The sequence below is a fragment of the Oncorhynchus mykiss genome, chromosome 23, assembly GCF_013265735.2.
Source record: "Oncorhynchus mykiss isolate Arlee chromosome 23, USDA_OmykA_1.1, whole genome shotgun sequence".
Classification (NCBI taxonomy): Eukaryota; Metazoa; Chordata; class Actinopteri; order Salmoniformes; family Salmonidae; genus Oncorhynchus; species Oncorhynchus mykiss.
The window spans coordinates 18,309,036-18,335,000 of NC_048587.1; the positions used below are offsets into that span (position 1 = coordinate 18,309,036).

At 44.5% G+C, this 25,965-nt stretch overlaps 1 protein-coding gene across 2 annotated transcripts; it reads right to left on the reverse strand.

Annotated features, from left to right (window-relative positions):
• Positions 1 to 1,870: 1,870 nt before the first annotated feature.
• On the reverse strand, positions 1,871 to 18,294 carry LOC110502380 (synuclein). Of its 2 annotated transcripts, XM_021580361.2 has the most exons (5): positions 17,893 to 18,284; positions 9,286 to 9,327; positions 9,011 to 9,138; positions 4,708 to 4,746; positions 1,871 to 3,632 (listed from the first exon to the last, which is right to left on the reverse strand). In XM_021580361.2, the coding sequence occupies exons 1-4, from the start codon at positions 18,011 to 18,013 to the stop codon at positions 4,708 to 4,710; spliced, it is 330 nt and encodes a 109-aa protein (XP_021436036.1). In that variant the 5' UTR covers positions 18,014 to 18,284; the 3' UTR covers positions 1,871 to 3,632. The 2 variants fall into 2 exon arrangements, with proteins under 2 accessions (XP_021436036.1, XP_036815891.1); XM_036959996.1 differs by lacking the exons at positions 1,871 to 3,632; positions 4,708 to 4,746 and adding an exon at positions 7,836 to 8,619 and having other exon boundaries at positions 17,893 to 18,294.
• Between the last annotated feature and the right edge of the window lie 7,671 nt (positions 18,295 to 25,965).

Here is a 25,965-nt window from a genome sequence, read left to right on the forward strand (position 1 = left end):
CCACATGGTCCATTTGGTTGTACATGTCTGTTGCCAAAAATATATTCAATTCAATTTAAAACAACAAATATAATATAAGATATTTCAAATTATTTACACTTTTACTTTTGATACTTAAGTATATTTTTAGCAATTACAGTTACTTTTGATACTTAAGTATATTTAAAAACAAATACTTTTAGACTTTTACTAAAGCAGTATTTTACTGGGTGACTTCCACTTTTACTTGAGTAACTTTCTATTAAGGTAGCTATACTTTTACTAAAGGACTTTTCTCCACCACTGCCTTAGTGCCTCGTGACCTGACCAGAGAATAACTACAGACCATATCAAGGGCCCTGAGTTGGTCAGGCCTCCTGGGACTACCATCCTACATTGTCCACTGAGGGATGAATGCTTATACATGCTAAAATCAGGACAAGAATACACAGAAGTGTCACTGAGGGAACAGAAACAGCCCCTCTGGTAAACAATGTGTGTGTGTGTACAGTACGCGTGTGACGCAGACGGACCCGTGTGTGAAAACATTCTCACCGCCCTGTCTCCTGTGTATGTTTGTGACTTTGTGTGTGTGTGTGTGTGTGTGTGTCCTCTCAGTGGCTGCCTTTACTGATCTTTTTTCCCACTAATTGGTCTTTTGACCAATCACTTCAGATCTTTTCACATCAGATCTTTTCAGCGCTGATCTGATTGGTCAGAAGACCAATTAGTGAAAATAGATCAGAATTGGGCTGCCTGTGTGAACGCAGCCTTTGTTGCAGAGTATAATTGGTGTTTTTTGTTTCCTGCTGAGCTGGTCCAAACACTGAAACAATGAATAATATGCATAGTATAACAAGCATAAACATGTCCGAAGACTAATTGTGAAAACCAGGTTGAAGGACGGGGCAACATCAATATTATTTCTAGGAATGTCTCCATAGCAACTTGATTCAGGATCGGGTTTTGCAACAAACCTGCAAAGTACATACATTACCAAATTTCCTCATGGGTGGAATGTTATTAATATGTTTAACAGTTTCGTAAAAATCTGTTTTTTTTCTATGTCAAACACTTTTGTTATATTTCTGTCTTCTGTGATGTCCTGTGTGGCTCAGTTGGTAAGAGCATGGCACTTGCAAGGCCAGGGTTGTGGATTTGATCATTCCCACAGAAGGTCATTAAAAATGAAAACCTATACGTTCCTCTAGATAAGAGCTTCTGATAAATGACTGAAGTGTAATATTGGGACTCAAAGTCTTATACATTTCAACTCTAGTTCTGACATGTTTACAGGTGTGTGTGCGTGCGCGTGTGTTTGCTTCTTGGCTATCCCTGGGGAATCACTCTCGGAAGCAAATGGAAGTGCAGGGCATGTGGCTTAAATAAGTAATTGCTCTGTTGTTGTTTTCAACTAGAGCCAAGCGGACCACTCTGCTTTTCACAAATCAACACCAGGTGGCAGTTGGGAGTCTGTGACGACGTTCTGTCTATTACCGGCCGCTGCTCTGCTGTTCATCTCTCTGCAGGGTCATCAGTACACCAGACAAAGAGTCAATAAAGAACCCTGCTTCAATAGCATTGCAGAATGACCATACAGTTTACAGCCCATTTCTTTCTAGAGGCATTCATTAGGCTCCACTGCACAGATAGTCTGGTGAGTATGGAAATAGAAAGGGAAAGAGAGAGAGAAAGATGGAAAGAGAGAGAGAGAACAAGAGAGAAGACAGAATAATAAAGGAGTAGCCAAGAATATCATGCATGAGTGAAAATGTAAATAATTAAATGAGCAGTCTATTGGTGTTTGCCCCAATTTTGTATTGTGTCAGGCTTGAGAATAATAATTATCCCATAATGAAAGAGAATAAAACAAGACAGATACAAACAATCATTTTGGATTTAAATAAAATTGTATTTATTTCAGTTCAGTAGTACTGTTTATAAAAGAAGCAGTCTGCTTTGATGCCAACATATATATTTTGCATTTTTGGATGAACGTGTGTGTCAGTGTGTATGTAACCTCTAATTCTTGGATACGTGCGTGCAATAGGTGAATTTGAATTTGTCTGAGGTTGTGTTTTTAGTCCCAATGAATGTGTGTCTGAGTCTATGTGTCTGGATGTTAGTAAGGCAACACGCAGTCTCGTTTGAGACGGCTTCAAAGGACAAACACCGTGATGGTTTAAAAGACCTGTTCAAGTCACCGAAAGCAGACAGACAGGGGAGGGGGCAGGGTACACTGTTGAGTGACCTGTAGGCGTCGCTTGAATGAAGGATCAGAGTGAAAGCATGATGAGGGGGGTGGAGAAATTGTTTTCCTCGAAGACCAGATGTACGGGATGTCAAGGTATTTGACCTGTCGACTACTCGTATTCACGTCTGAGGTAGGCCTACATACTGAATCTGGAAGTGGGACCATTATACTATATCTTTAGTCTGATCACATACATACTGAATCTGGAAGTGGGACCATTATACTATATCTTTAATCTGATCACATACATACATTTCATTTTTTTCATTGCCTTTCATTGCAACTAGTCAAACACAAGATAAAGGCCGTTGGAAACTCCTAACGTCACCTTTCTCTCTTTGATTTCTCTATATAGCAGACCCAGGGTTCGGGGCAGAGAGACAGCAGGAAACACCACCGACAGTATCTGTTTATGAGATACAGAGTAGCCTGTCTGTACTGCAGCCCCACTGCAGGTGCGAGACGGCCTGGGTCATGTGATGGGGGAGCTGTTAATCCATAACTTCACCTTCACTCTGACCCTGAACCCTGTTTGGCAACACTTTATTTGGATAGTCTGTAGAGTATCGACAGATGGACCATCTATAGACTATCAGTAACATTTCAACTAACTATCTACTAACCCTAACCCATATTCTAAACCTAACCCTAGCAGTAACCTTAGCAAGATAGTTTGCTGATCGCATGGCCATCTGTAGAGCGTCTACAGATGGAAAATCCGGGCTATCTAAATAAAGTGTCACCCTCTGTTCTGTCACAATAAGGATGAGGGGGCGTCAGGCATTAAGACACACAGGGTTAAATTAACTCACTTCAAAACACATCTTCATCAACAAACCTGACCAACGCATACACTGACATGAGTACATCTACTGTATAAGTACTGGTGTTACATTATCTGACAGAGTGCACACTACCAGGAAGTCTCACATTGCCAACCCTCTCGGAGAGGACTAAAAGTATTGTTCTGCGAAGGCTTTCTCAATGTCCTGGTGTGTATGCATGTGTGAACTGTATGTTTGTGTATGTGTATGTGTGGTATCGTGTAGGATGACCTGGAGTGGTGGGCAAAGGGAATGGGGGGGGGGGGGTCACAGTGGTAAGGTGGGTAATAGTCAGGGGTGAGGGATATGGACGGTAAAGGTATACGGGGCAGGAATGTGTAGCTTGTATGGTGAGGGATGTTGTGGACGGGGAGGATCTTTCAGAATGTTTCGTTTCCATCGAGTCACACAAAGAAAGCATCAGAGGGGGGGGGGCACACCGGGGTTGGTAGCCCTCCCCAGAAACAAGAGTTGGCAATGGGAGACGCAGGACGAGCAGCATCTAACACGGCATTTCTTCCGGAAGAGAGGACGAGGGAGGCTGCTGCAGATCACTGATGTCAGAACCAACACTCCTGAGGTAAGGAGAGAGAAAGAGAGAAAGAGAGAAAGAGAGAAAGAAGAAGAAAGAAAGAAAGGGTAAATATTGTGAATGAGAGGAGCAGAAGTCACATATTTCCACTGCAGATGGTACACATCAGTACACTTTACGTTCCAATGAAGCGATTATAATGGATAAAGACGATCCAATGTGTCTGTTTAGGCAGAGTGTTGGATTATCTGGCAGTTTTGGGTGCCAGCCTCGTTTCGTGCCCCATTTTAGAAAGTGGACGTAATATAAATACAGTACATAAAAAGGTCTGCTTCAATTTACGAGAGCATGTGGTTCCTGCTATAGGGTATGAGTGAATGACGCACAGGTGTAACAAATCCCCCAGCTCACATCTAACCCCACATGTGGAACTGTGGGGTCATCGTAACCGCTTGGGTCTTTGAGCTAAGGCTTTTTTCCCCCACGGCCCCTCGAGTAAAACTAAACCTTTTCACATTAGTAGATCACTTCTGTTATTTGAACACTAAATCAAATGTCACAGCAATATTAGAACCCTCTTAAAGTGGCAATCACCAGTAGAAATAATATCAAAGCAAGCTCCCCAGCCCTGTTTCGGTAAAAAAAGCTGAGGGATGGGGCTGGAGAAATGTACCCACTCTCAAATTCATAGGCAGAGCTATGGACGCAAGGACTGACCATCCATGATATCAAAATGATAGTTTTAAGCATGGTTTGAGACTATACAGTGTTTGTTGACATGTCGTTTGTTTACAAACGCTGGAGTAAAACAAGCTTATATCTTGAGTTCTGATGGGGTACGACAGTTGAACTAAGCTCGTGATGCGTCCATAAGTTATGTTCTTCAAGAATCAATGGGTACATATGATTCATTTCTAAGTCCAAAGATTGATGTAGCAACCGCTGATTGCCCCTTTAAGCAGTTGACATTAGCATATGGCTATTCCAAGAGGAGATGGGTGTTATACCACCTTACGCCTGGTCATACATAAACACATGCACATAGGTATACTTCAACACGCAAAGCACACACAGAAACCACCCCTTTATACACCTACTGTACAAACAAACACACTCACCTACTGTCCTGCCTGCTCAGCTCCCTGAGAGAAGTCACTCTGTGTGGTACAAACAGAGAATGGGGATCAGCATGTGAATGAATAGATACCGTCTCTACTCCTATTGCTGCGGCAGCCGCCTGTTGCTGCTACAGAGGAGGATGGCGATGACAACTTCCTCTGATGCAATATCCAGCTGAGCATGTGAGTAATGGATTTGGAGGAGGGTTAAGCTGGAAAGAAATACATCTCTTTAGTAGGGGAGTTGAGGCTTCAATGGGAGAACATGCATTGGGATATTACGGGCTCAGGCACTTAGGAAAAAAGATACGTCCTAGACAGTTTCGTCCTAGACAGTTTCCTCACGAGTTGATTCATGCCCAACAATTACCTTTGCAATCATCTCTACTAGGATATCAATTATAATTATGACTCCCGGCATGGCATTATGGTAATAGTTTGGTGAATGGTCTAAAGTGTGATAATCAAGTTTGATTCTGATTATTCATGGCAGTGGCAATATTGCCTGATTTGGTTGTAGAAATGTTAATATAATTAAAGTTATTGCTGTGGGAATAAATATGACCTCAATCCCCAATATTATAATGATTATAATTCATACGGGCAATTCTAGCAGGAACTGACTTTAATCATGTCCTAACCACATAATACATCAGAGACTGAGATTGTGAAGATGAGAGTGATTGTAGCATGTCATCGGGTATGGATATGGTTGTTATACTTGACCTTGCCTCTACTGTACTCTCTCCCACAAAAGGCTTTTAAGTGCCTTTGAAAATGGCACATGACAGAGCTGTGAGAGCGAGACGGAGCGATAGGAGATTGAAAAAGGGAGGGGGTTGAATGTATGCTGTGGAGAGGAGCGATGGAGAGATGGTTTGAGCTGTGGATGTAATTGCAGATGGATCTTCTTGATTTACATTATAAAGAGCCTGAAAGAAGAAAGGACACACACACACACACACACACACACACACACACACACACACACACACACACACACACACACACACACACACACACACACACACACACACACACACACACACACACACACACACAGCAACCTTCTCTCGGGGCTCAGGGCATTCATATTATTCTGTACATAAATCGGAGACACTCCATTTAGTATGATATATTACGTTTCGTATGGTAAGTATTCATTTGTGGATGTCCATCACCCATTACGCATAATATGTAACGAATTACAATTCGTATTACAGGTTACGAATTTGCTAAATTTATAATATGTTACGAATATGCAAAACGTATGATACAGTATGTTTCGAATCCTAGCTAGGTGGTTTACATTAGATAGGCTAGGGGTTAGGGTTAAGGTTAGGAGTTAGGTTAAAGGGTTAAGGTTAGGGTTAGGGGAAGGGTTAGCTTAAAGGGTTAGGGTTAGGGGAAGGGTTAGCTAAAAGGGTTAAGGTTAGGGTTAAGGTTAGGAGTTAGGTTAAAGGGTTAAGGTTAGGGTTAGGGGAAGGGTTAGCTTAAAGGGTTAAGGTTAGGGTTAAGGTTAGGAGTTAGGTTAAAGGGTTAAGGTTAGGGTTAGGGGAAGGGTTAGCTTAAAGGGTTGGGGTTAGGGTTAGGGGAAGGTTTAGCTTAAAGGGTTAAGGTTAGGGTTAAGGGAAGGGTTAGCTTAAAGGGTTAAGGTTAGGGTTAAGGGAAGGGTTAGCTTAAAGGGTTAAGGTTAGGGTTAGCTTAAAGGGTTAGGGTTAGGGGAAGGGTTAGCTTAAAGGGTTAAGGTTAGGGTTAGCTTAAAGGGTTAAGGTTAGGGTTAAGGGAAGGGTTAGCTAAAAGGGTTAAGGTTAGGGTTAAGGGAAGGGTTAGCTAAAAGGATTCAAGTTAGGGTTAGGGTTAGGGGAAGGGTTAGCTTAAAGGGTTAGGGTTAGGGTTAGGGGAAGGGTTAGCTTAAAGGGTTAGGGTTAGGGTTAGGGGAAGGGTTAGCTTAAAGGGTTAGGGTTAGGGTTAGGGGAAGGGTTAGCTTAAAGGGTTAGGGTTAGGGTTAGGGGAAGGGTTAGGGTTAGGGGAAGGGTTAGCTTAAAGGGTTAAGGTTAGGGTTAGGGGAAGGGTTAGGGGAAGGGTTAGCTAAAAGGGTTAAGGTTAGGGTTAGGGTTAGGGGAAGGGTTAGCTAAAAGGGTTACGGTTAGGGGAAGGTTGGCTAACATGCTAAGTAGTTGCAAAGTAGAAAAACATGTGTAAGTAAGAAATAAAATGCTAAAGTTGTCAATGATGAGATTTGAACTCTCAACCTTTGGGTTGCTAGACGTTCACATTATACGCCCATCCATCGACCCCGACCAACCATCCTACTTATATTTTTTCCTTAAGTAACCATCTGTTAACATACCTAACGTAACATATCATACTAATTTGAGTGTCTCGGATTGACATTTACTATGTCAAGTCTATGAGACCAGGCTGCGCACACACATGCACAAATGCACACATGCACCCACACATGCTTACCCAAGCACTCAGGCATACATAAACGTACACTCACCCATGCCTGCATGTTCACCCACAAACACAGAATATAGATTTAGAGTGGAATTAGTAATTTTGCACCCGAGTGGTCCAGCGGTCTAAGGCACTGCACCTCAGTGCTAGAGGCGTCACTACAGACCCTGGTTCGATCCATGGGCTGTATCACAACCGGCCGTGATCGGGAGTCCCATAGGGCGCCGCACAATTGGCCCAGCATCGGTTTGGCTGGAATAGGCCATCATTGTAAAATAAGAATTTGTTCTTAACTGACTTGCCTAGTTAAATAAAGGTGAAATAAAATCTGCATATCTAAGCATGCATCTTGAGCTGTCTGGATCCTCCTGACTGGACATTATTTTATTTTTTTTAAGGAACATAATATGCTTCTCTGCATCTCTGCTATGATCTCTGGGTAAAAGATGGGAGAAAGGAATGTGAGTCTTATTCAGTACATTTAGCTTCATTTTCCAAAGTCCGCCAACCTAGTTAGACAAGCTAGCTACTCTAACTTGATTGATAGCCTGAAATGGCTTCTTGGTAGCTAGTTATGAGGTTGGGAGATTGGATCTATCTGGGCTAGCTAAAGACAACTTCATCAAATTGCTAGGTGGCTATTAGTATTACAGAGAAACAAACAAAAAAATTGTAAATATATATTTTTAAACAAGACAAATCTGAGGGAGCACGTGCCCCTGTGCCCCTGTGCCCCCTCTGGGCATGATGCCTCCGACTGTAATATCGCGGGGACACAGCTGCTGTATCTTCACTGCAGTACAAACGACCACAACACAATACTGAAGGGCAGCTTTTAAATGAATCTTAATCAATGTAATCTTTTAATAAAGGTATTCATACTCTACCTTGACATGTGTTGTGTTATTTCATGTATATTTCATGTATATGCATAGAAAACAATTACATGGTCTACATTCCTTTGAATTCATTGTGTGATTTGTGATTGGAAATGTTTTCTCAATGTGAACATAAATTCCCAGCTTGAGGAAATATTAGCTCATTTGGAGCTGACTGGTCGCAGGCCCACCTGTCCACCCTCAAACCAACCAGCACCCAATCACCACTGCTGCCTACCTGCCAGCACCCAATCACCACTGCTGCCTACCTGCCAGCACCCAATCACCACTGCTGCCTACCTGCCAGCACCCAATCACTACTGTTGCCTACCTGCCAGCACCCAATCACTCCTATAGACTACTGTACCAGCCAGCACCCAAGTTGACAGCGTATTACTGCATATAAAGGCATGGTGCTTCAATGAGAAGAAGACAATAAAGGCAGCAAGCATCATGCCATGCATTCATTCATTCATTCATTCATTCTACGAAACTATCCACCACACACCCCTTCAGAACCAGAACCAGCCACCTCAGGCTTAACGTCCAGAGCTACAGCTTCTTCCTGTTCCTGCCAGACACAACAGTTATGGGTGGAAGGAGAAGAAATTATACAAGTTACCAACAATACGCACAGACAGACACACACAAACATAAAAGACACAAGTAAGCGTTGATCCTTTTCCTCGGCATTCCTTATAACAGAGACACTAAAATCAGAGATATGCACACAAACATTAATACGACAAGTCAACTTGGAAAAATCTGTGTTTTTGAGACCAGGATAAGATTGTTGAAGGATGGACCTGTTGAAGTCTCTTCTCCTGTAATCGCAAGGCTGATCTCAAGTCTGTTATAACTGTCTCTATTCCAACCACCTCCAACCATCCAGCCCACAGTTCCTCGTAGTGGAGAGGGCTTGTCATAATCTTCACAATATGAAAAGACAGGATGTGACTCACCTGGTTCACCAATCCGGAGTTCACCGCTGCGTTCTCCATCCCTTCCACTGTTTGCTGAGACAGCTCATTGGCTCCGGCGACCGTTGCGTCCCCGACAATATTGGCTTGGTCAGTTGTTCTCTGGGCCACTGGGAGAAGGGGGACAGGGGGTTGTCACACTCTGTCCTCTGAGAACCAATGTTTCACCTCAGAATTTGGTTTGTGAAAAAAACCTGATCCCTGTATACTTATGAAATGTAGCGCAGGATACTTTCTGTGGGTAGTGTTGCGTTTACCTGTGTTCACACCTGCTACCATTCCGTCCTTTGTCTTGTTCCCTGTAAAAGAGAGAAACAGATGCTAGAGGATTTATGTTTAAATGGTGTTTCTCAAACTCCAAGCACTGTAAACTCAAAAACAAAACAGAGTTGCTTGTTCTAGGTCCGAAGAAACAAAGAGATCTGCTTTTGGATCTGAAAACTCATCTTGATGGTTGTACAGTCGTCTCAAATAAAACCGTGAAGGACCACGGCGTTACTCTGGACCCTGATCTCTCTTTTGACGAACATATCAAAATATTGAAAGGACTTTTTTTCCATCTTCGTAACATTGCAAAAATCGGAAACGTTTTGTCCAAAAATGATGCAGAAAGGCTAATCCATGCTTTTGTCACTTCTAGATTAGACTACTGCAATGGTCTACTCTCCGGCTACCCGGATAAAGCACTAAATATTCTTCAGTTAGTGCTAAACACAGCTGCTTGAATCCTGACTAGAACCAAAATATTTGATCATGTTACTCCATTGCTAGCCTCTCTACATTGGCTTCCTGTTAGGCTAGGGCTGATTTCAAGGTTTTACTGCTATGCTACAAAGCATTACATGGGCTTGCTCCTACCTATCTCTCCGATTTAGTCCTGCCTTACATACCTACATGTACGCTACGGTCAGAAGACGCAGGCCTCATTGTCCCTAGAATTTCTAAGCAAACACCTGGAGGCAGGGTTTTCTCCTATAGAGCTCAATTTTTATGGTCTCGACCATTAAGTCATTACTGAAGACTCATATTTTCAGTTGGTCCTATGATTGAGTGTAGGCTGGCCCAGGGGTGCGAATGTGAACCACAAGGAACTAGAGCGACGAACCACCCTTGCTGTCTCTGCCTGGCCGGCTCCTCTCTCTCCCCTGGGATTCTCTGCCTCTGACCCTATTATGGGGGCTGAGTCACTGGCTTACTCGTGCTCTTCCGTACCGTCCCTTGGAGGGGTGCGTCACTTGAGTGGGTTACGTCACAGACGTGATGTTCCTGTCCGGTTTTGCGCCTCCTCGGGCTCGTGCGGTGGAGGAGATCTTTGTGGGCTATACTCAGCCTCGTCTTAGGGTAGTAAGTTGATTATCTGTTGATATCCCTCTAGTGGTGTGGGGCTGTGCTTTGGCAAAGTGGGTGGGGTTATATCCTGCCTGGTTGGCCCTGTCCGGGGGTATCATCAGACGGGGCCACAGTGTCCCCTGACCCACCCCTGTCTCAGTCTCCAATATATATGCTGTAATAGTCTATGTGCCGGGGGGCTAGGATCAGTCTGTTATATCTGGTGTTCTCCTGTCTTATCTGGTGTCCTGTGTGAATTTACGTATGCTCCCTCGAATTCTCTCTCTCTCTCTCTCTCCCTCTCCTGGAGGACCTGAGCCATAGGATCCTTTCTCAGGACTACCCGGCCTGATGACTCCTGGCTGTACCCAGTCCAACTGGTCGTGCTGCTGCTCCTGTTTCAACTGCTCTGCCTGTGGCTAGGGAACCCTGCCATGTTCACCGGACATTCTACGTTCGACTCTCTCTCTTTCTACCACACCTGCTGTCTCGACCTCTGAATGCTCGGCTATGAAAAGCCAACTGACATTTACTCCTGGGGTACTGACCTGTTGCACCCTCTACAACCACTGATTATTATTTGACCCTGCTGTTCATCTATAAACGTTTGAACATCTAGAAAAACACTCTGGCCTTAAATGGCCATGTACTCTTATAATCTCCACCTGGCACATCCAGAAGAGGACTGGCCAGCCCCAAAGAGCCTGGTTCCTCTCTAGATGGATTAACATTGGATGGGGGCACTCAGCTTCCAAATCAAAAGGCAAATTGGAATAACTTAGCGAGGACACCAGGATCAACATCTCCAGGCTTCCCTAACACTTCAATACTTGATGAATTAGGCACAGAGAATCAGTCTCCCTCTCTAATGGTTATTACATAGGGCCAGATCCTTGTTGTCTGTTCTAAGAGCAATGGGTTCTGCTCAGCTAGTCCAGTATTGTCTGTTCTCTCCCAGGCTCTGTCACAGTGCTCTGCTCTGTCTCTCTGGGCCCTCTGGAGCTCAGCCCATCTCTGGCTCACAAAGACTCCTTGAGGAGAGAAAAGGTCAGCCATTCCTTCAGCCATAGAGCTGTATGGGTTGAGGCCTGCTGGCCGGCCAAACCCACTCAACCTCCTCAATACAACTGGCATGGAGCATTGGAGTGGATCTCTCTCTCTCTCTCTCTCTCTCTCTCTCCCCCTATCTCTCTCTCTCTCTCTCTCTCTCTCTCTCGCTCTCCCCCTCTCTCCCCCCCTCTCTCGCTCTCCCCCTCTCTCCCCCCTCTCTCTCTCCCCCTCTCTCTCTCTCTCTCTCTCGCTCTCCCCCTCTCTCTCCCCCCCCCCCTCTCTCTCTCTACCTCTCATGCAAATCACCAGCACAACAAGCCGTTGCTCTGTTCCCCCTGTTGACCCTTTGAGCTGGGCGTTTTTGAAAATCCCTCCCCAGTCCCCACACACAAACACATTGCTCAAGTCAAGCGTGTCATTGTTATTTAACTCCCTACACGACAATGGGCTAATTTAGTACTAGGGACATGGAAATTGCCATGAGCTAAAGTCCAACTGTCCAATGTAGAACACAGGAAAAAACACAGACACAGGAGCCAGGCTATTGTATTGTTAATGCTGTAAAATCAATAGAGAGGATGGTAACATCACCAGGCAGCCATCAATGTTGTAACTTGATGTCAGTTTTCGTGAGGAATCTAACATGACTTCATATCAGCAGAGGGACATGTGACTGTGGCTACAGTTACCTCCCCTGCACCTGAGATGGTAAATACTGTTGCTATAATACATGACTACACACCCACAAAACATCCTGTTTGCGTGTTTATATTCAAAGATAACAACTGAAACACAGGACCTCATTGTCTCATCAGAATGCTATAGCATCTTTGATTCTGTGTGTAGTAATCTCGGCACCCAGAAATAAATCTCACATGCGTGCTGGCCAGCTAAATGTTTTGTCTGCCATGAGAGATGTATTGGTGGGTTTCATTGCATTTTCTTCTCTCTCTCTCTCTCTCTCTCTCTCTCTCTCTCTCTCTCTCTCTCTCTCTCTCTCTCTCTCTCTCTCTCTCTCTCTCTCTCTCTCTCTCTCTCTCTCTCTCTCTCTCTCTCTCTCTCTCTCTCTCTCTCTCTCTCTCTCTCTCTCTCTCTCTCTCTCTCTCTCTCTCTCTCTCTCTCTCTCTCTCTCTCTCTCTCTCTCTCTCTCTCTCTCTCTCTCTCTCTCTCTCTCTCTCTCTCTCTCTCTCTCTCTCTCTCTCTCTCTCTCTCTCTCTCTCTCCTCACTGCTCCTGATTCATCTACACACATCTTAATCCTTCTATGGTACGATTGTGCTTATTCTGTAACCATAAGAAGAAAGACGGAGTGGGAAGGCAGCGGACGAATGAGGAGGAGGACTAAGAAATATTGCATTTTAACATTGTTTATCAATTGAAAGACACACACTGTACAGCTCAGTTTGATGAACAAAATAACACTGTGGCTAAATGAATGGAGAGCAGTACAATCCAGACATAATGGGATCATTACCTACCATTGTGTGTGTGTGCACATGTTTGTGTGTGTGTATGTGTGTAGACATACGTACGCAACTGTGTGTGTGTGTGTGTGAACATGCGTACGTGCAACTGTGTGTGTGTGTGATGGTGGTTGTGGTGGTAGTATATTCACGTCTCAGCTGTGATGTGAGGGGACACTCTGGCACACTGTGACCTCTCATCTGTGATTGTGGGAGACAGCCTGTGCCCTCCCTCCCTCCTCTCAGTTCTGCACACTCCCTGTCCTGGAGCACTGGGCCTCGTGACTGTCTGCCACCCACCCAGCAGCAGCTGAGCATCACATACACACACCAATATAGATACATGCCTGCACCATTGCACATGTACACACATGTACACATACACCTACACCTCACGCCAATATATAGATACATGCCTGCACATGCACACGCACATGTACACGCACTCGCACACACACACGCACCCCCCCCCCCCCCCACACACACACATATATATATATAAACAACACATAATGCACCTGCTCAAAGCCTAGTATGTTGTAATACGCCCATACCACAGGAGGCTGCTGCCATTCCACTGATTCCGCTCCAGCCATTAGCAGCAGCATCCTGTGGACCACACAGTAGTGAATTCACACTAGATCGCCTCACACGATAGTACACTGCGTACAGACATCAGTCAATCCCGCACTCACTGAATAAAGTGCTCACACTCAAACAGATGAACGTAGTCAACGAACAGACATGGACACACACACACACACAGGATAAGGGCTCACTGAGAGGATGTGCAGATAAACAGAGGCAGCAGATCAGGGTTAGGGGGGATTCGTGACAAATCTCCTCCTTTAAAAAAAAACATAATCCATTCTATTTTACACTCTGTAGATGACACACACAGTAACGTGTGTGATGGAGGCCTGGTGGGGCTTGGCTGTGTGTAAAAGCCTCAGTATGCTCCGCACGCTCAACTGCTCCCACAGCACTGTCTCAGAGCACTCAGTTGTTTGATCACAGATCTGAGGGGGGGGGGGGGGGGTTAGTACGCTACACCCTTCTCTCTCAGAAGAAGGGGAAAGAACAACGAAGATGAAAAAATAAAGGAGAATAGACCGACATGTAGCTTGGTCATGCTGATGAGATATCTGGCTGTGCAGTAGAGGTTCAATGATCTCTTTACAGTGCTGTGAAGATCAATACACCAATGAAATGTGGCTGAATGGCTCCACTAGGTCGTTCAGCAGAACGGGGTGGATGACAGACCGCCTCCGTGTGGTGGGGATGATTTATGATGATGGATGAAGATGGATACAGCCTCCTCTGTCTCTGCTTATAGACATCCAATGAATGATAATCCCACGAACTGGATTCTGAGTGCACCACCCACTCATTCATAATCTCGTTCCCTCGCTCTCATTCTCTCATCTCTCTTTCTCTGCCTCTCTCTCTCTTTTTCTTTTTTCTTCCCATCCTCTTCTCCTCTTCTCCCCCCAGGAATCACGTCACTCTCAAATGTTTCATTTATTAATTCATTTATCCTTTCCCTCTTGTTCTCCTTCGTTCTCTACCATTTCCTCTCCGCCCCTCTTCTCTAGGTTGTTAGTGCTGTAATCTGGTACCCAGACACTTCCGCCCAAATGTGTGAAGAGTCTGGTGGACCAACTCATCAAACTTGGCCCTCGCTCTCCAACTGGCGGCACTCGATCCGAATTTGGCCAGCGGGTGGTTTCAGTTGGCCCTACAAGTTTCATTTTTTATTTTCTTATTTTCATTGATGGACATAAAATGTAAAAACATCAGGAAATGTGTGTTTTAATTCAATAATTGTGATTTTAATTCAAGAAATCTCTTCAACTATTCCCACGCATAATATGGAGACGTGATCGTATACGAATGCAAGAATGGATTGAAATTATTATATTTTAGTCAAATATTATACATGTTTGGGCTTCTTGAGGTCAATTTGCAGTCTACAAATGATTTGTAATTATGTTCCGGACCACCAAATGATGACAAATACAATATATATACAAATGCATGTGGACACCCCTTCAAATTAGTGGATTTGGCTATTTCAGCCACACCCGTTGCTGACAGGTGTATAAAATTGAGCACAAAGCCATGCAATCTCCATAGGAAAACACTGGCAGTAGAATGGCCCGTACTGAAGAGCTCAGTGACTTTCAACGTGGCACCGTCATAGGATGAGTCAGTTCATCAAATTTCTGACCTGCTAGAGCTGCCCCGGTGAACTGTAATTGCTGTTATTGTGACGTGGAAACGTCTAGGAGCAACAACGGATCAGCAGCGAAGTGGTAGGCCACACAAGCTCACAGAACAGGACTGCCGAGTGCTGAAGCGTGTAGCGTGTAAAAATTGTTGCAACACTCACTACCGAGTTCCAAACTGCCTCTGGAAGCAACGTCAGCACAAGAACTGTTTGTCTGGAGCTTCATGAAATGGGTTTCCATGGCCGAGCAGCCGCACACAAACCTAAGATCACCATGCGCAATGTCAAGCGTCGGCTGGAGTGGTGTAAAGCTCACCGCCATTGGACTGTGGAGCAGTGTAAATGCGTTCTCTGGAGTGATCTGGCAGTCAGACGGACTAATCTGAGTTTGGCCGATGCCAGGAGAATACTACCTGACCCAATGCACTGTGCCAACTCTAAAGTTTGGTGGAGGAGGAATAATGATCTTGGGCTGTTTTTCATGGTTCGGTCCCTTAGTTCCTGAGAAGGAAAATCTTAACGCTACAGCATACAATGACATTCTAGACGGTTCTGTGCTTCCAACTTTGTGGCAACAGTTTGTGGAGGCCCTTTCCTGTTTTAAGCATGACAGTGCCCCCGTGCACAAAGCAAGGTCGATACAGAAATGGTTTGTCGACGTCGGTGTGGAAGAACTTGACTGGCCTGCACAGAGCCCTGACCTCAACCCCATCGAACACCTTTGGTAAGAATTGGAATGCGACTGCGAGCCAGGCCTAATTGCCCAACATCAGTGCCTGACCTCACTAATGCTCTTGAGGTTGAATAGATGGAAGTCCCCGCAGCAATGTTCCAACATTAGATTACATCTAGTTGAAAGCCTTCTCAGAAGGCTGTTATAGCAACAATGGGGGAACCAACTCCATATTAATGCCCATGATTTTGGAATGAGATTTTTGATGAGCAGGTGTCCACATAATTTTGGTCATGTAGTGTACTTTTCTTAATAGGTCACGCCCATAGAATTCTATGGCCACTCCCACTAAGGCCAACTTTGAATTGTTGATATCCCATGATTAAATGTGCTGTGCCCAAAGGTTATTGGTGCTGTTACAGGGCCACAGGTCATTAAAGTGGTGAAAGACAATGACATAGAGCAGGGTCAGTTTTCTGTATGAATCAGTGTTCTAATGTGTCAGTGTTCTGTATGAATCAGTGTTCTAATGTCTCAGTGTTCTGTATGAATCAGTGTTCTAATGTCTCAGTGTTCTGTATGAATCAGTGTTAGAATGTGTCAGTGTTCTGTATGAATCAGTGTTCTAATGTGTCAGTGTTCTGTATGAATCAGTGTTCTAATGTGTCGGTGTTCTGTATGAATCAGTGTTCTAATGTGTCAGTGTTCTGTATGAATCAGTGTTCTAATGTGTCAGTGTTCTGTATGAATCAGTGTTCTAATGTCTCAGTGTTCTGTATGAATCAGTGTTCTAATGTCTCAGTGTTCTGTATGAATCAGTGTTCTAATGTCTCAGTGTTCTAATGTGTCAGTGTGTCAGTTCTAATGTGTCAGTTCTTCGGCTGTCCACATAGGTGAATCCTTTGAAGAACCCTTTTTGGTTCCTGGTAGAACCCCTTTTGGTTCCAGGTAGAATCATTTTGAGTTCAATGAAGAACCCTTTCCGCAGAGGGTTCTACAGGGAACCCGAGAGGTTTCTAGCGGGAACCAATAAAGTTTATCCTATGGGGACAGCCGAAGAACCCCTTTGGAACCCTTTTTTCTAAGAACGTATGTGTCTGGCTGCAGAGCTGGGCTGTGCTATATTGTTCTGTGTTGGGTTGGGCTGGGTTGACGGGGGGTCCGACAGTGGAGCTAGCTGCATTAGTCACTCTGAGAATCCGAGACGCCCATGTTAAATCTCACTGCTGCAGCGGGCTGACAGCCTGGTGGGTGGTACAGCAGAGATGAGCTGATCTGAACTATATCAGAATCATAGACCTCTCCCCAGCACCACTATACTGTATTATCACATACGCACCGATTGGGGAAAATATGTGAACACACACACAGTACAATCACGTCCTAGTGCTCTACAATAGGATTTTCTCATCCATATCCCCCTGTCACATTAAGTGGGTGTACTGTATGTGTAACAGGTGTACTGTGTGTGTGTGTGTGTGTGTGTGTGTGTGTGTGTGTGTGTGTGTGTGTGTGTGTGTGTGCGTGTGTGTGTGTGTGTGTGTGTGTGCGTGTGCGTGTGCGTGTGTGTGAGTAGAGAGATGGTAGTGTGCAAATAATTTATATGACCATCAATATTGTTTGTCAACGTTCTGTTGGTCATTACACTCTACGTAATGAATAGAGTACCTCAGTACCACTCAACCAGACTTTTCCCTCTTTGAATAGAACATCTCTTGCCTGAGGCATATGCAATCTAAAATACATCAATATCTTTCTCTCCCTTTCTGACTCTTTTTTCTGCTTTTCTCCATTGTCTTGCCTTCAGTCCTTTGCCATCATTCATCTTTTCTTGTTCAACGTTCCCTTCCTATCTGTATCCATGTTTCCATCACCAGCCATATTTAGCCCTGCCTGGTTGTCTGTCCCATTTTATTCAAACCTTGCAGAACAATTAGTGCACTCGCCCATCACCCATCCATCACTCATCCATCAAATACAAGCACACCAGGAGGGCTTCACAGGATCAAAATGTAAGCCAGATTATCCCACATAAAAACTGTGATGTACTATTTTCAGCTAACCCTCTTCACCGCTGTCTATCCTGCACACCTTTCCCCATCATCACTCCTTGTACTCACCCACATACATTACCCCCTCCTTGGTTTTGGCAGCTGCCCCCTCCACCCCTGCCTTGGTCTTCTCCGCTGCAGCCACCGCACCTTCCTTGGCCATGGAGAATCCCTTCTTCAGGTAATCCATGCTGGTCTGCTGTTACAGGGCTGTGTCTTTTAGCTGGCTCTGGCTGTGTCTTGGAGCTGGTAGATGAGGTTGCTCAGTGTGCCCTTCTGTGCCTGCGTGTGTGTCTGCGTGTGTGTGAGCGCGCCTGAGGTTGTGTCTCTGCGTGGTAGGTGGGTGTGTGCGCGAGTGTATGTGCATGCGCTGCTCTTATGAGAGAGAGAGCGAGAGAGAGAGAGACAGAGAGCGAGAGAGGGGCTGGACTGATCTGTGCTGCTGAGGCAGATTGGGACACCCTTAACAAGGAGAGCAGCTGAGCGAATGAAATGTGGAGAGGGAGGGTAGAGGGAGGGTAGAGGGGGGGAGGGAGGGACATGGGGAGAGAGATGGAGAGAGGGAGAGAAGAGGTGGAGAAAGAAAGAGCAAGTGGGTGAGGAATGCAGAGATGGATGCTGCAGTGTTGCTCAGTTATGCTGCCCCATTTCTTCTGCTGTCATGCACACAGAGGCACAAATACACTCACAGGTTTAGTGGATAATTCAAGCCTGGATTAATCTGTCTGTCAAACCTGGAATGACACATTTTAAATGCTATTCAACACCAAAACCGCAAATTATCTGCTCTCCCTCTTTCATTACCCCCTAAGATTCAATGACATGCCATCCTCAGCAGTATGCGATGCAGATACTGATACTGATATGATGCAATGTAATATAGCAGTTAGATGTATGATTTTACACTTTATTGCTCAATTTGATAAAAAAATAGTTTTGTGAAGTTTACAACACATCAAACAGTACATATAAATCAAAACTGGATAGTCTTCAGAGAGGGTTGAGTGGAGCTGAAGGATGGGACTAAAAATAAACAAAAGATAACTCATGTAAAATAAGCTGTGTCTGAAAATGTTTTATATAATATGTAAATTCAGCAAAAAAAAATGAAACGTCCTCTCGCTGTCAACTGTGTTGATTTTCAGCAAACTTAACATGTGTAAATATGTGTATGAACATAACAAGATTTATCAACTGAGACATAAACTGAACAAGTTCCACAGACATGTGACTAACAGAAATGGAATAATGTGTCCCTGAACAAAGGAGGGGGGGGGGGGTCCAAATCAAAGTAACAGTCAGTATCTGGTGTGGCCACCAGCTGCATTAAGTACTGCAGTGCATCTCTTCCTCATGGACTGCATCAGATTTGCCAGTTCTTGCTGTGAGATGTTACCCCACTCTTCCACCAAGGCACCTGCAAGTTCCCGGACATTTCTGTGGGGAATGGCCCGATCCAACAGGTCCCAGACGTGTTCAATGGAATTGAGATCCGGGCTCTTCGCTGGCCATGGCAGAACACTGACATTCCTGTCTTGCAGGAAATCATCCACAGAATGAACAGTATGGCTGGTGGCATTGTCATGCTGGAGGGTCATGTCAGGATGAGCCTGCAGGAAGGTCACCACATGAGGGAGGAGGATGTCTTCCCTGTAACGCACAGCGTTGAGATTGCCTGCAATGACAACAAGCCCAGTCCAATGATGCTGTGACACATCGCCCCAAACCATGACGGACCCTCCACCTCCAAATCGATCCCGCTCCAGAGTACAGGCCTCTGTGTAATGCTCATTCCTTCGACAGTAAACGCGAATCTGACCATCACCCCGGTGAGACAAAACCACGACTCGTCAGTGAAGAGCACTTTTTGCCAGTCCTGTCTGGTCCAGCGATGGTGGGTTTGTGCCCATAGGCGACCATGTTGCCGGTGATGTCTGGTGAGGACATGCCTTACAACAGGCCTACAAGCCCTCAGTCCAGCCTTCCTCAGCCTATTGCAGACAGTCTGAGCACTGATGGAGGGATTGTCGTTCCTGGTGTAACTCGGGCAGTTGTTGTTGCCATCCTGTGCAGGTGCTGTTACAAGTGGTCTGCCACCGCGAGGACGATCAGCTGTTCGTCCTGTCTCCCTGTAGCGCTGTCTTAGGCATTTCACAGTACGGACATTGCAATTTATTGCCCTGGCCACATTTGCAGTCCTCATGCCTCCTTGCAGGATGCCTATGGCACGTTCACGCAGATGAGCAGGGACCCTGGGCATCTTTCTTCTGGTGTTTTTCAGAGTAAGTAGAAAGGCCTCTTTAGTGTCCTAAGTTTTCATAACTGTGACATTAATTGCCTACCGTCTGTAAGCTGCCAGTGTCTTAACGACCGTTCCACAGGTGCATGTTCATTAATTGTTTATGGTTCATTGAACAAGCATGGGAAACAGTGTTTAAACCATTTACAATGAAGATCTGTGAAGTTATTTGGATTTTTACGAATTATCTTTGAAAGACAGTTTCTTTTTTTGCTAAGTTTATAAGCTGGAAGTAGAAGCCTTATTATTGTTGTCAGTTAGTTTACTCCAATTAGGGGAGGGGTGGTAGGGTTGGTTGAAAATAATAAAGAACAAAAATAACAAACAAAAGCAGCACAAAACAAAACTGTATATGTTGTATGTACATCCCACTATACAAATTATATAATGCATAGCCCGTATACACACCACACTTACTTGTACATTGACAGGCAGGTTTTTCCCTAATTGAAATCGAGATGCCACTGCGATATTTCCCATTAATAATACAGAAAACCATAGAGGCACTAATGAGATTTAAGTGGCCGCTCTAATCCAGCTCGCTGTATTTGATCTCATTGGCAGCAGGAGGACAGGGAGGGGGAATGGATCATGAAGCCCAGAGCTATAATTAGCGCATGTGAAGTTAGTTACATATGGCTCCTCTCTACATCAAAGTGAATGGCAAAGAGAGCCCCTTTAGAGTGCTTTACCTGGAAAAGCTATCCATAATCATGGCACATACTAAAAGGTGGTGCAGATATAGTATCACATTTTTTTAAAATTATGTAGAGATAAATTGTATATACAGTAGATAGGGTTTCGTATATTTGTGCTTCAGTTTAATACAGCTCCGGATGTTCTACAAGGAGAGTGCTGTGGTGTCGTTGAGGGAAAGACCGGAAAGCGTTGAAGTCAAAATCAAAATCCAATCAAATTTATTGGTCACATACACGTGTTTAACAGATGTTATTGCGGGTTTAGCGTAATGCTTGTGCGTCTAGCTCCGACAGTGCAGTAATATCTAACATGTAATATCTAACAGTTTCACAACATATACCCAAAATACACGTAAATCTAAGTAAGGAATAGATTAAGAATATATACATATTTGTTAGAGATACAGTGACATAATATAGAATACAGTATATACATATGAGATGGGTGATGCAATATTTACACACAATTAAATTGACTAAAATACCGTAGAACAGTATAGAGTACAGTTTATACATAAGAGATGAGTAATGCAAGACATTATTAAAGTGGCCAGTAATTCCTAATCTATGTCTATAGGCAGCCGCTTCTTACAGTTGAAGTCGGAAGTTTACATACACCTCAGCCAAATACATTTCAACTCAGTTTTTCACAATTCCTGACATTTAATCCTAGTAAATAAATCCCTGTCTTAGATCAGTTAGGATCACCACTTTATTTTAAGAATTTGAAATGTCAGAATAATAGTAGAGTGAACGATTTATTTCAGCTTTTACTTCTTTCATCACATTCCCAGTGGGTCAGAAGTTTACATACATCCAATTAGTATTTGGTAGCATTGCCTTTAAATTGTTTAACTTGGCTCAAACACTTCGGGTAGCCTTCCACAAGCTTCCCACAATAAGTTGGGTGAATTTTGGCCCATTCCTCCTGACAGAGCTGGTGTAACTGAGTTAGGCTTGTAGGCCTCCTTGCTCGCACATGCTTTTTCAGTTTTCAATTTTCTATAGGTTTGAGGTCAAGTCTTTCTGATGGCCACACATACCTTGACTTTGTTGTCCTTAATTAAGCCATTTTGCCACAACTTTGGAAGTATGCTTGGGGTCATTGTCCATTTGGAAGACCCATTTGCGACCAAGCTTCAACTTCCTGACTGATGTCTTGAGATGTTGCTTCAATATATCCACATAATTTTCCTACCTCATGATGCCATCTGTTTTGTGAAGTGCACCAGTTCCTCCTGCAGCAAAGCACCCCCACAACATAACGCTGCCACCCAGTGCTTCACGGTTGGGATGGTGTTCTCCCCCTTTTTCCTCCAAACATAATGATGGTCATTATGCCAACAGTTCTATTTTTGTTTCATCAGACCAGAGGACATTTCTCCAGAAAGTACGATCTTTGTCCCCCATGTGCAGTTGCAAACCGTAGTCCGTAGGCTTTTTTATGGTGGTTTTGGAGCAGTGGCTTCTTCTTTGCTGAGCGGCCTTTCAGGTTATGTCGATATAGGACTCGTTTTTACTGTGGATATAGATACTTTGTACCTGTTTCCTCCAGCATCTTCACAAGGTCCTTTGCTGTTGTTCTGGGACTGATTTGCACTTTTCGCACCACAGTACGTTATTGCTCCCAAGGATGAACCAGACTTGTGGAGGTCTACAAATATTTTTCTGATGTCTTGGCTGATTTCTTTAGATTTTCCCATGATGTCAAGCAAAAAGGCACTGAGTTTGAAGGTAGGCCTTGAAATACATCCACAGGTACACCTCCAATTGACTCAAATGATGTCAATTAGCCTATCAGAAGCTTCTAAAGCCATGACATCGTTTTCTGGAATTTTCCAAGCTGTTTAAAGGCACAGTCAACTTAGTGTATGTAAACTACTGATCCACTGGAATTGTGATGCAGTAAATTATAAGTGAAATAATCTGTCTGTGAACAATTGTTGGAAAAATTTGTGTCATGCACAAACTAGATGTTTGGCAAGTCCGTTAGGACAAGACATTTGTGGAGTGGTTGAAAAACAAGCTTTAATGACTCCAATCTAAGTGTATGTAAACTTCTGACCTCAACTGTATGCGCTAGTGATGGCTGTTTATCAGTCAGATGGCCTTCAGATAGAAGCTGCTTTTCAGTCTCTCGGTGCCAGCTTTGATGCACCTGTACTGACCTCACCTTCAGGATGATAGCTGGATGAACAGGCAGTGGCTTGGGTGGTTGATGTCTTTGTTGATCTTTTTCTTCCTGTGGCATCAGGTGGTGTAGGTCCAGGAGGGCGGGAAGTTTGCCCATGGTAATGTGTTGGGCAGAACGCACCACCCTCTGGAGAGCTTTGCAGTTGTGGGCGGTGCAGTTGCCATACCAGGCGGTGATACAACCCGACAGGATGCTCTCAATTGTGCATCTGTAAAAGTTTGTGAGGGTTTTAGGTGTTAAGCCAAATGTTTTTAGCCTCCTGATGTTGAAGAGGCGCTGTTGCGCCTTCTTCACCACACTGTCTGTGTGGGTGGACCATTTCAGTTTGTCAGTGATGTGTACGCCAAGGAAATTGAAGCTTTCCACCTTCTCCACTGCAGTCCCATCGATGTGGATAGGGGGTGCTCACTCTGCTGTTTCCTGAAGTCCACAATCATCTCCGTAGTTTTGTTGATGTTGAGTGAGAGGTTATTTTCCTGGCACCACAATCCCAGAGCCTTCACCTCCTCCCTGTAGGCTGTCTCATCGTTGTTGGTAATCAAGCCTACTACTGTTGTGTCATCTTCAAACTTTATGATTGAGTTGTAGGCGTGCTTGGCCACGCAGTCATAGGTGAATAGGGAGTACAGGAGGGGGCTGAGCATTCACCCTTGTGGGGCCCCAGTGTTGAGGATCAGCAAAGAGGAGGTGTTGTTTCCTACCTTTACAACCTGGGGGCAACCCGTCAATAAGTCCAGGACACAGTTGCACAGGGTGGGGTTCAGACCCAGGGCCTCGAGCTTGATGATGAGCTTGGAGGGTACTATGGTGTTGAATGCTGAGCTATAGTCAACGAACAGCATTCCTACATAGGTATGCCTCTTGTCCAGATGGGACAAGGCAATGTGAATTGTGGTGGTGATTGTGGATCTTTTGGGGTGGTAAGCACATTTAAGTGGGTCTAGGGTGGCAGGTAAGGTGGAGGAGATATGATTCTTGACTAGTCTCTCAAAGCACTTCATGATGACAGGGGTGAGTGCTACGGGGCGATAGTCAATTAGTTCAATTACCTTTGCTTTCTTAAGTACAGGGACAATGGTGGCCATCTTGAAGCATGTGGGGACTACAGACTGGGATAGGGAGAGATTGAATATACTATACCAGCCAACTGGTCTGCGCATGCTCTGAGAACATGGCTAGGGATACCGCGGCTAGGGATACCATGGCTAGGGGCAGCAGGTAGCCTAGTGGTTAGAGTGTTGGGCCATTAACCAAAAGGTAGCTGGATTGAATCCCAGAGCTGACAAGGTAAAAAAAACAAGGCAGTTAACCCACTGTTCCCCGGGAGGCTGTCATTGTAAATAAGAATATATTCTTAAATGACTTTCCTAGTACATTTTTTAAATTAAAATACCATCTGGGCCGGCAGCCTTACGAGGGTTAACATGCTTAAATGTCTTACTCACGTCGGCCTCAGAGAAGGAGAGCCCACTGTCCTTGATAGCGGTAGCGAAGGTGGTGTTCAGCTTGTCCGGAAGCAAGACGTGGCTGGTTTTCCTTTTATAATCTGTGATTGTCTGTAGACCCTGCCACATAAGTCTGGTGTCTGAGACATTGAACTGGGACTCAACTTTGTCCCTATACCGACATTTAGCCAGCTTGATTGCTTAGCGGAGGGAATAACTACACTGTTTGTATTCTTCCACATTCCCAGTCTTCTTGCCCTGGTTAAATGTGGTGGTTTGCGCTTTCAGTTTTGCGCGAATGCTCCCATCTATCCACGGTTTCTGGTTGGGGTAGGTTTTAATAGTCACAGTGGGTACATCTCCTATGCACTTCCTGATAAACTCATTAACCGTTTCGGTATATGTGTCAATATTATTTTCTGAAGATACTCTGAACATATCCCAGTCCGCATGATCAAAACAATCTTGAAGAGTGGATTCTGATTGGTCAGACCAGAGTTGAATAGTCCTTACCACGGGTGCTTCCTGTTTGAGTTTCTGCCTATAGGAGGGGAGGAGCAAGATGGATACGTAGTCCGATTTGCCGAATGGAGGGCGGGGGAGGGCCTTCTATGCATTCTGAAAGGTAGTATAACAATGGTCGAGAGTTTTAGCAGGGCGAGTACGACAATCAATATGTTGATCGAATTTCAGGAGCCTTTTCCTCAAATTTGCTTTGTTGAAATCCCCAGCAACAATAAATGCACCTCAGGATATGTGGTTTCCTGTTTGCATAAAGTCCAGTGAAGTTCTTTGAGGGCCTTCGTGGTATCGGCTTGAGGGGGGATATGGACTGCTGTGGCTATTATTGACAAAAATTCTCTCAGGAAATAGTATGGTCGGCAATTGATTGTGAGATATTCTAGGTTGGGTGAACAGAAGGACTTGAGTTCCTGTATGTTATCACAGTTACACCATGTGTCGTTAATCATAAAACATATACCTCCACCCTTCTGCTTCCCGGAGAGCTGTTTGTTCCTGTCGGTGCGATGTACTGAGAACCCAACAGCCTTTACAAATTCAGACAGTATATCTCGAGAGAGCCATGTTTCCGTGAAGCAGAGTATGTTATAATCTCTGGTGTCTCTCTGAAAAGCAACTCTCCCCATGAGCTCATCAACTTTATTATCCAGAGATTGGACATTAGAGAGTTATACTCGGGAGCAGTGGGTGGTGTGCACGCTTCCTAAGTCGAACCAGAAGACCTCCCCGAGTACCTCTCCTTCGCCGGTGTTGTTTTGCGTCAGCCTCTGGAATAAGTTAATTGCTCTGGGGAGAGCAAACAAAGGATCTGCTCCAGGGAAGTCGTAGTCCTGGTCGTAATGCTGGAAGTTCTGGGGAGTTACCGCTCTAATATCCAATAGTTCTTCCCGGCTGTATGTAATGACACAAAACAATTCCTGAGCTAATAACGTAAAGAAATAGCACAGAAACAAACAAAATACTGCATAGTTTCCTAAAAGCTAG

Bases quoted from the DNA above. Each gene is read 5' to 3' on its own strand.
- LOC110502380 (XM_036959996.1), bottom strand. From the start codon at position 18,013: ATGGATTACCTGAAGAAGGGATTCTCCATGGCCAAGGAAGGTGCGGTG. The intron at 9,328-17,892 runs GTGAGTACAAGG...TCTCTTTTACAG, and splicing joins GGAGGGGGTAATGTATGTGG to GGAACAAGACAAAGGACGGA. The intron at 9,139-9,285 runs GTAAACGCAACA...CCCTTCTCCCAG, and splicing joins GGTAGCAGGTGTGAACACAG to TGGCCCAGAGAACAACTGAC.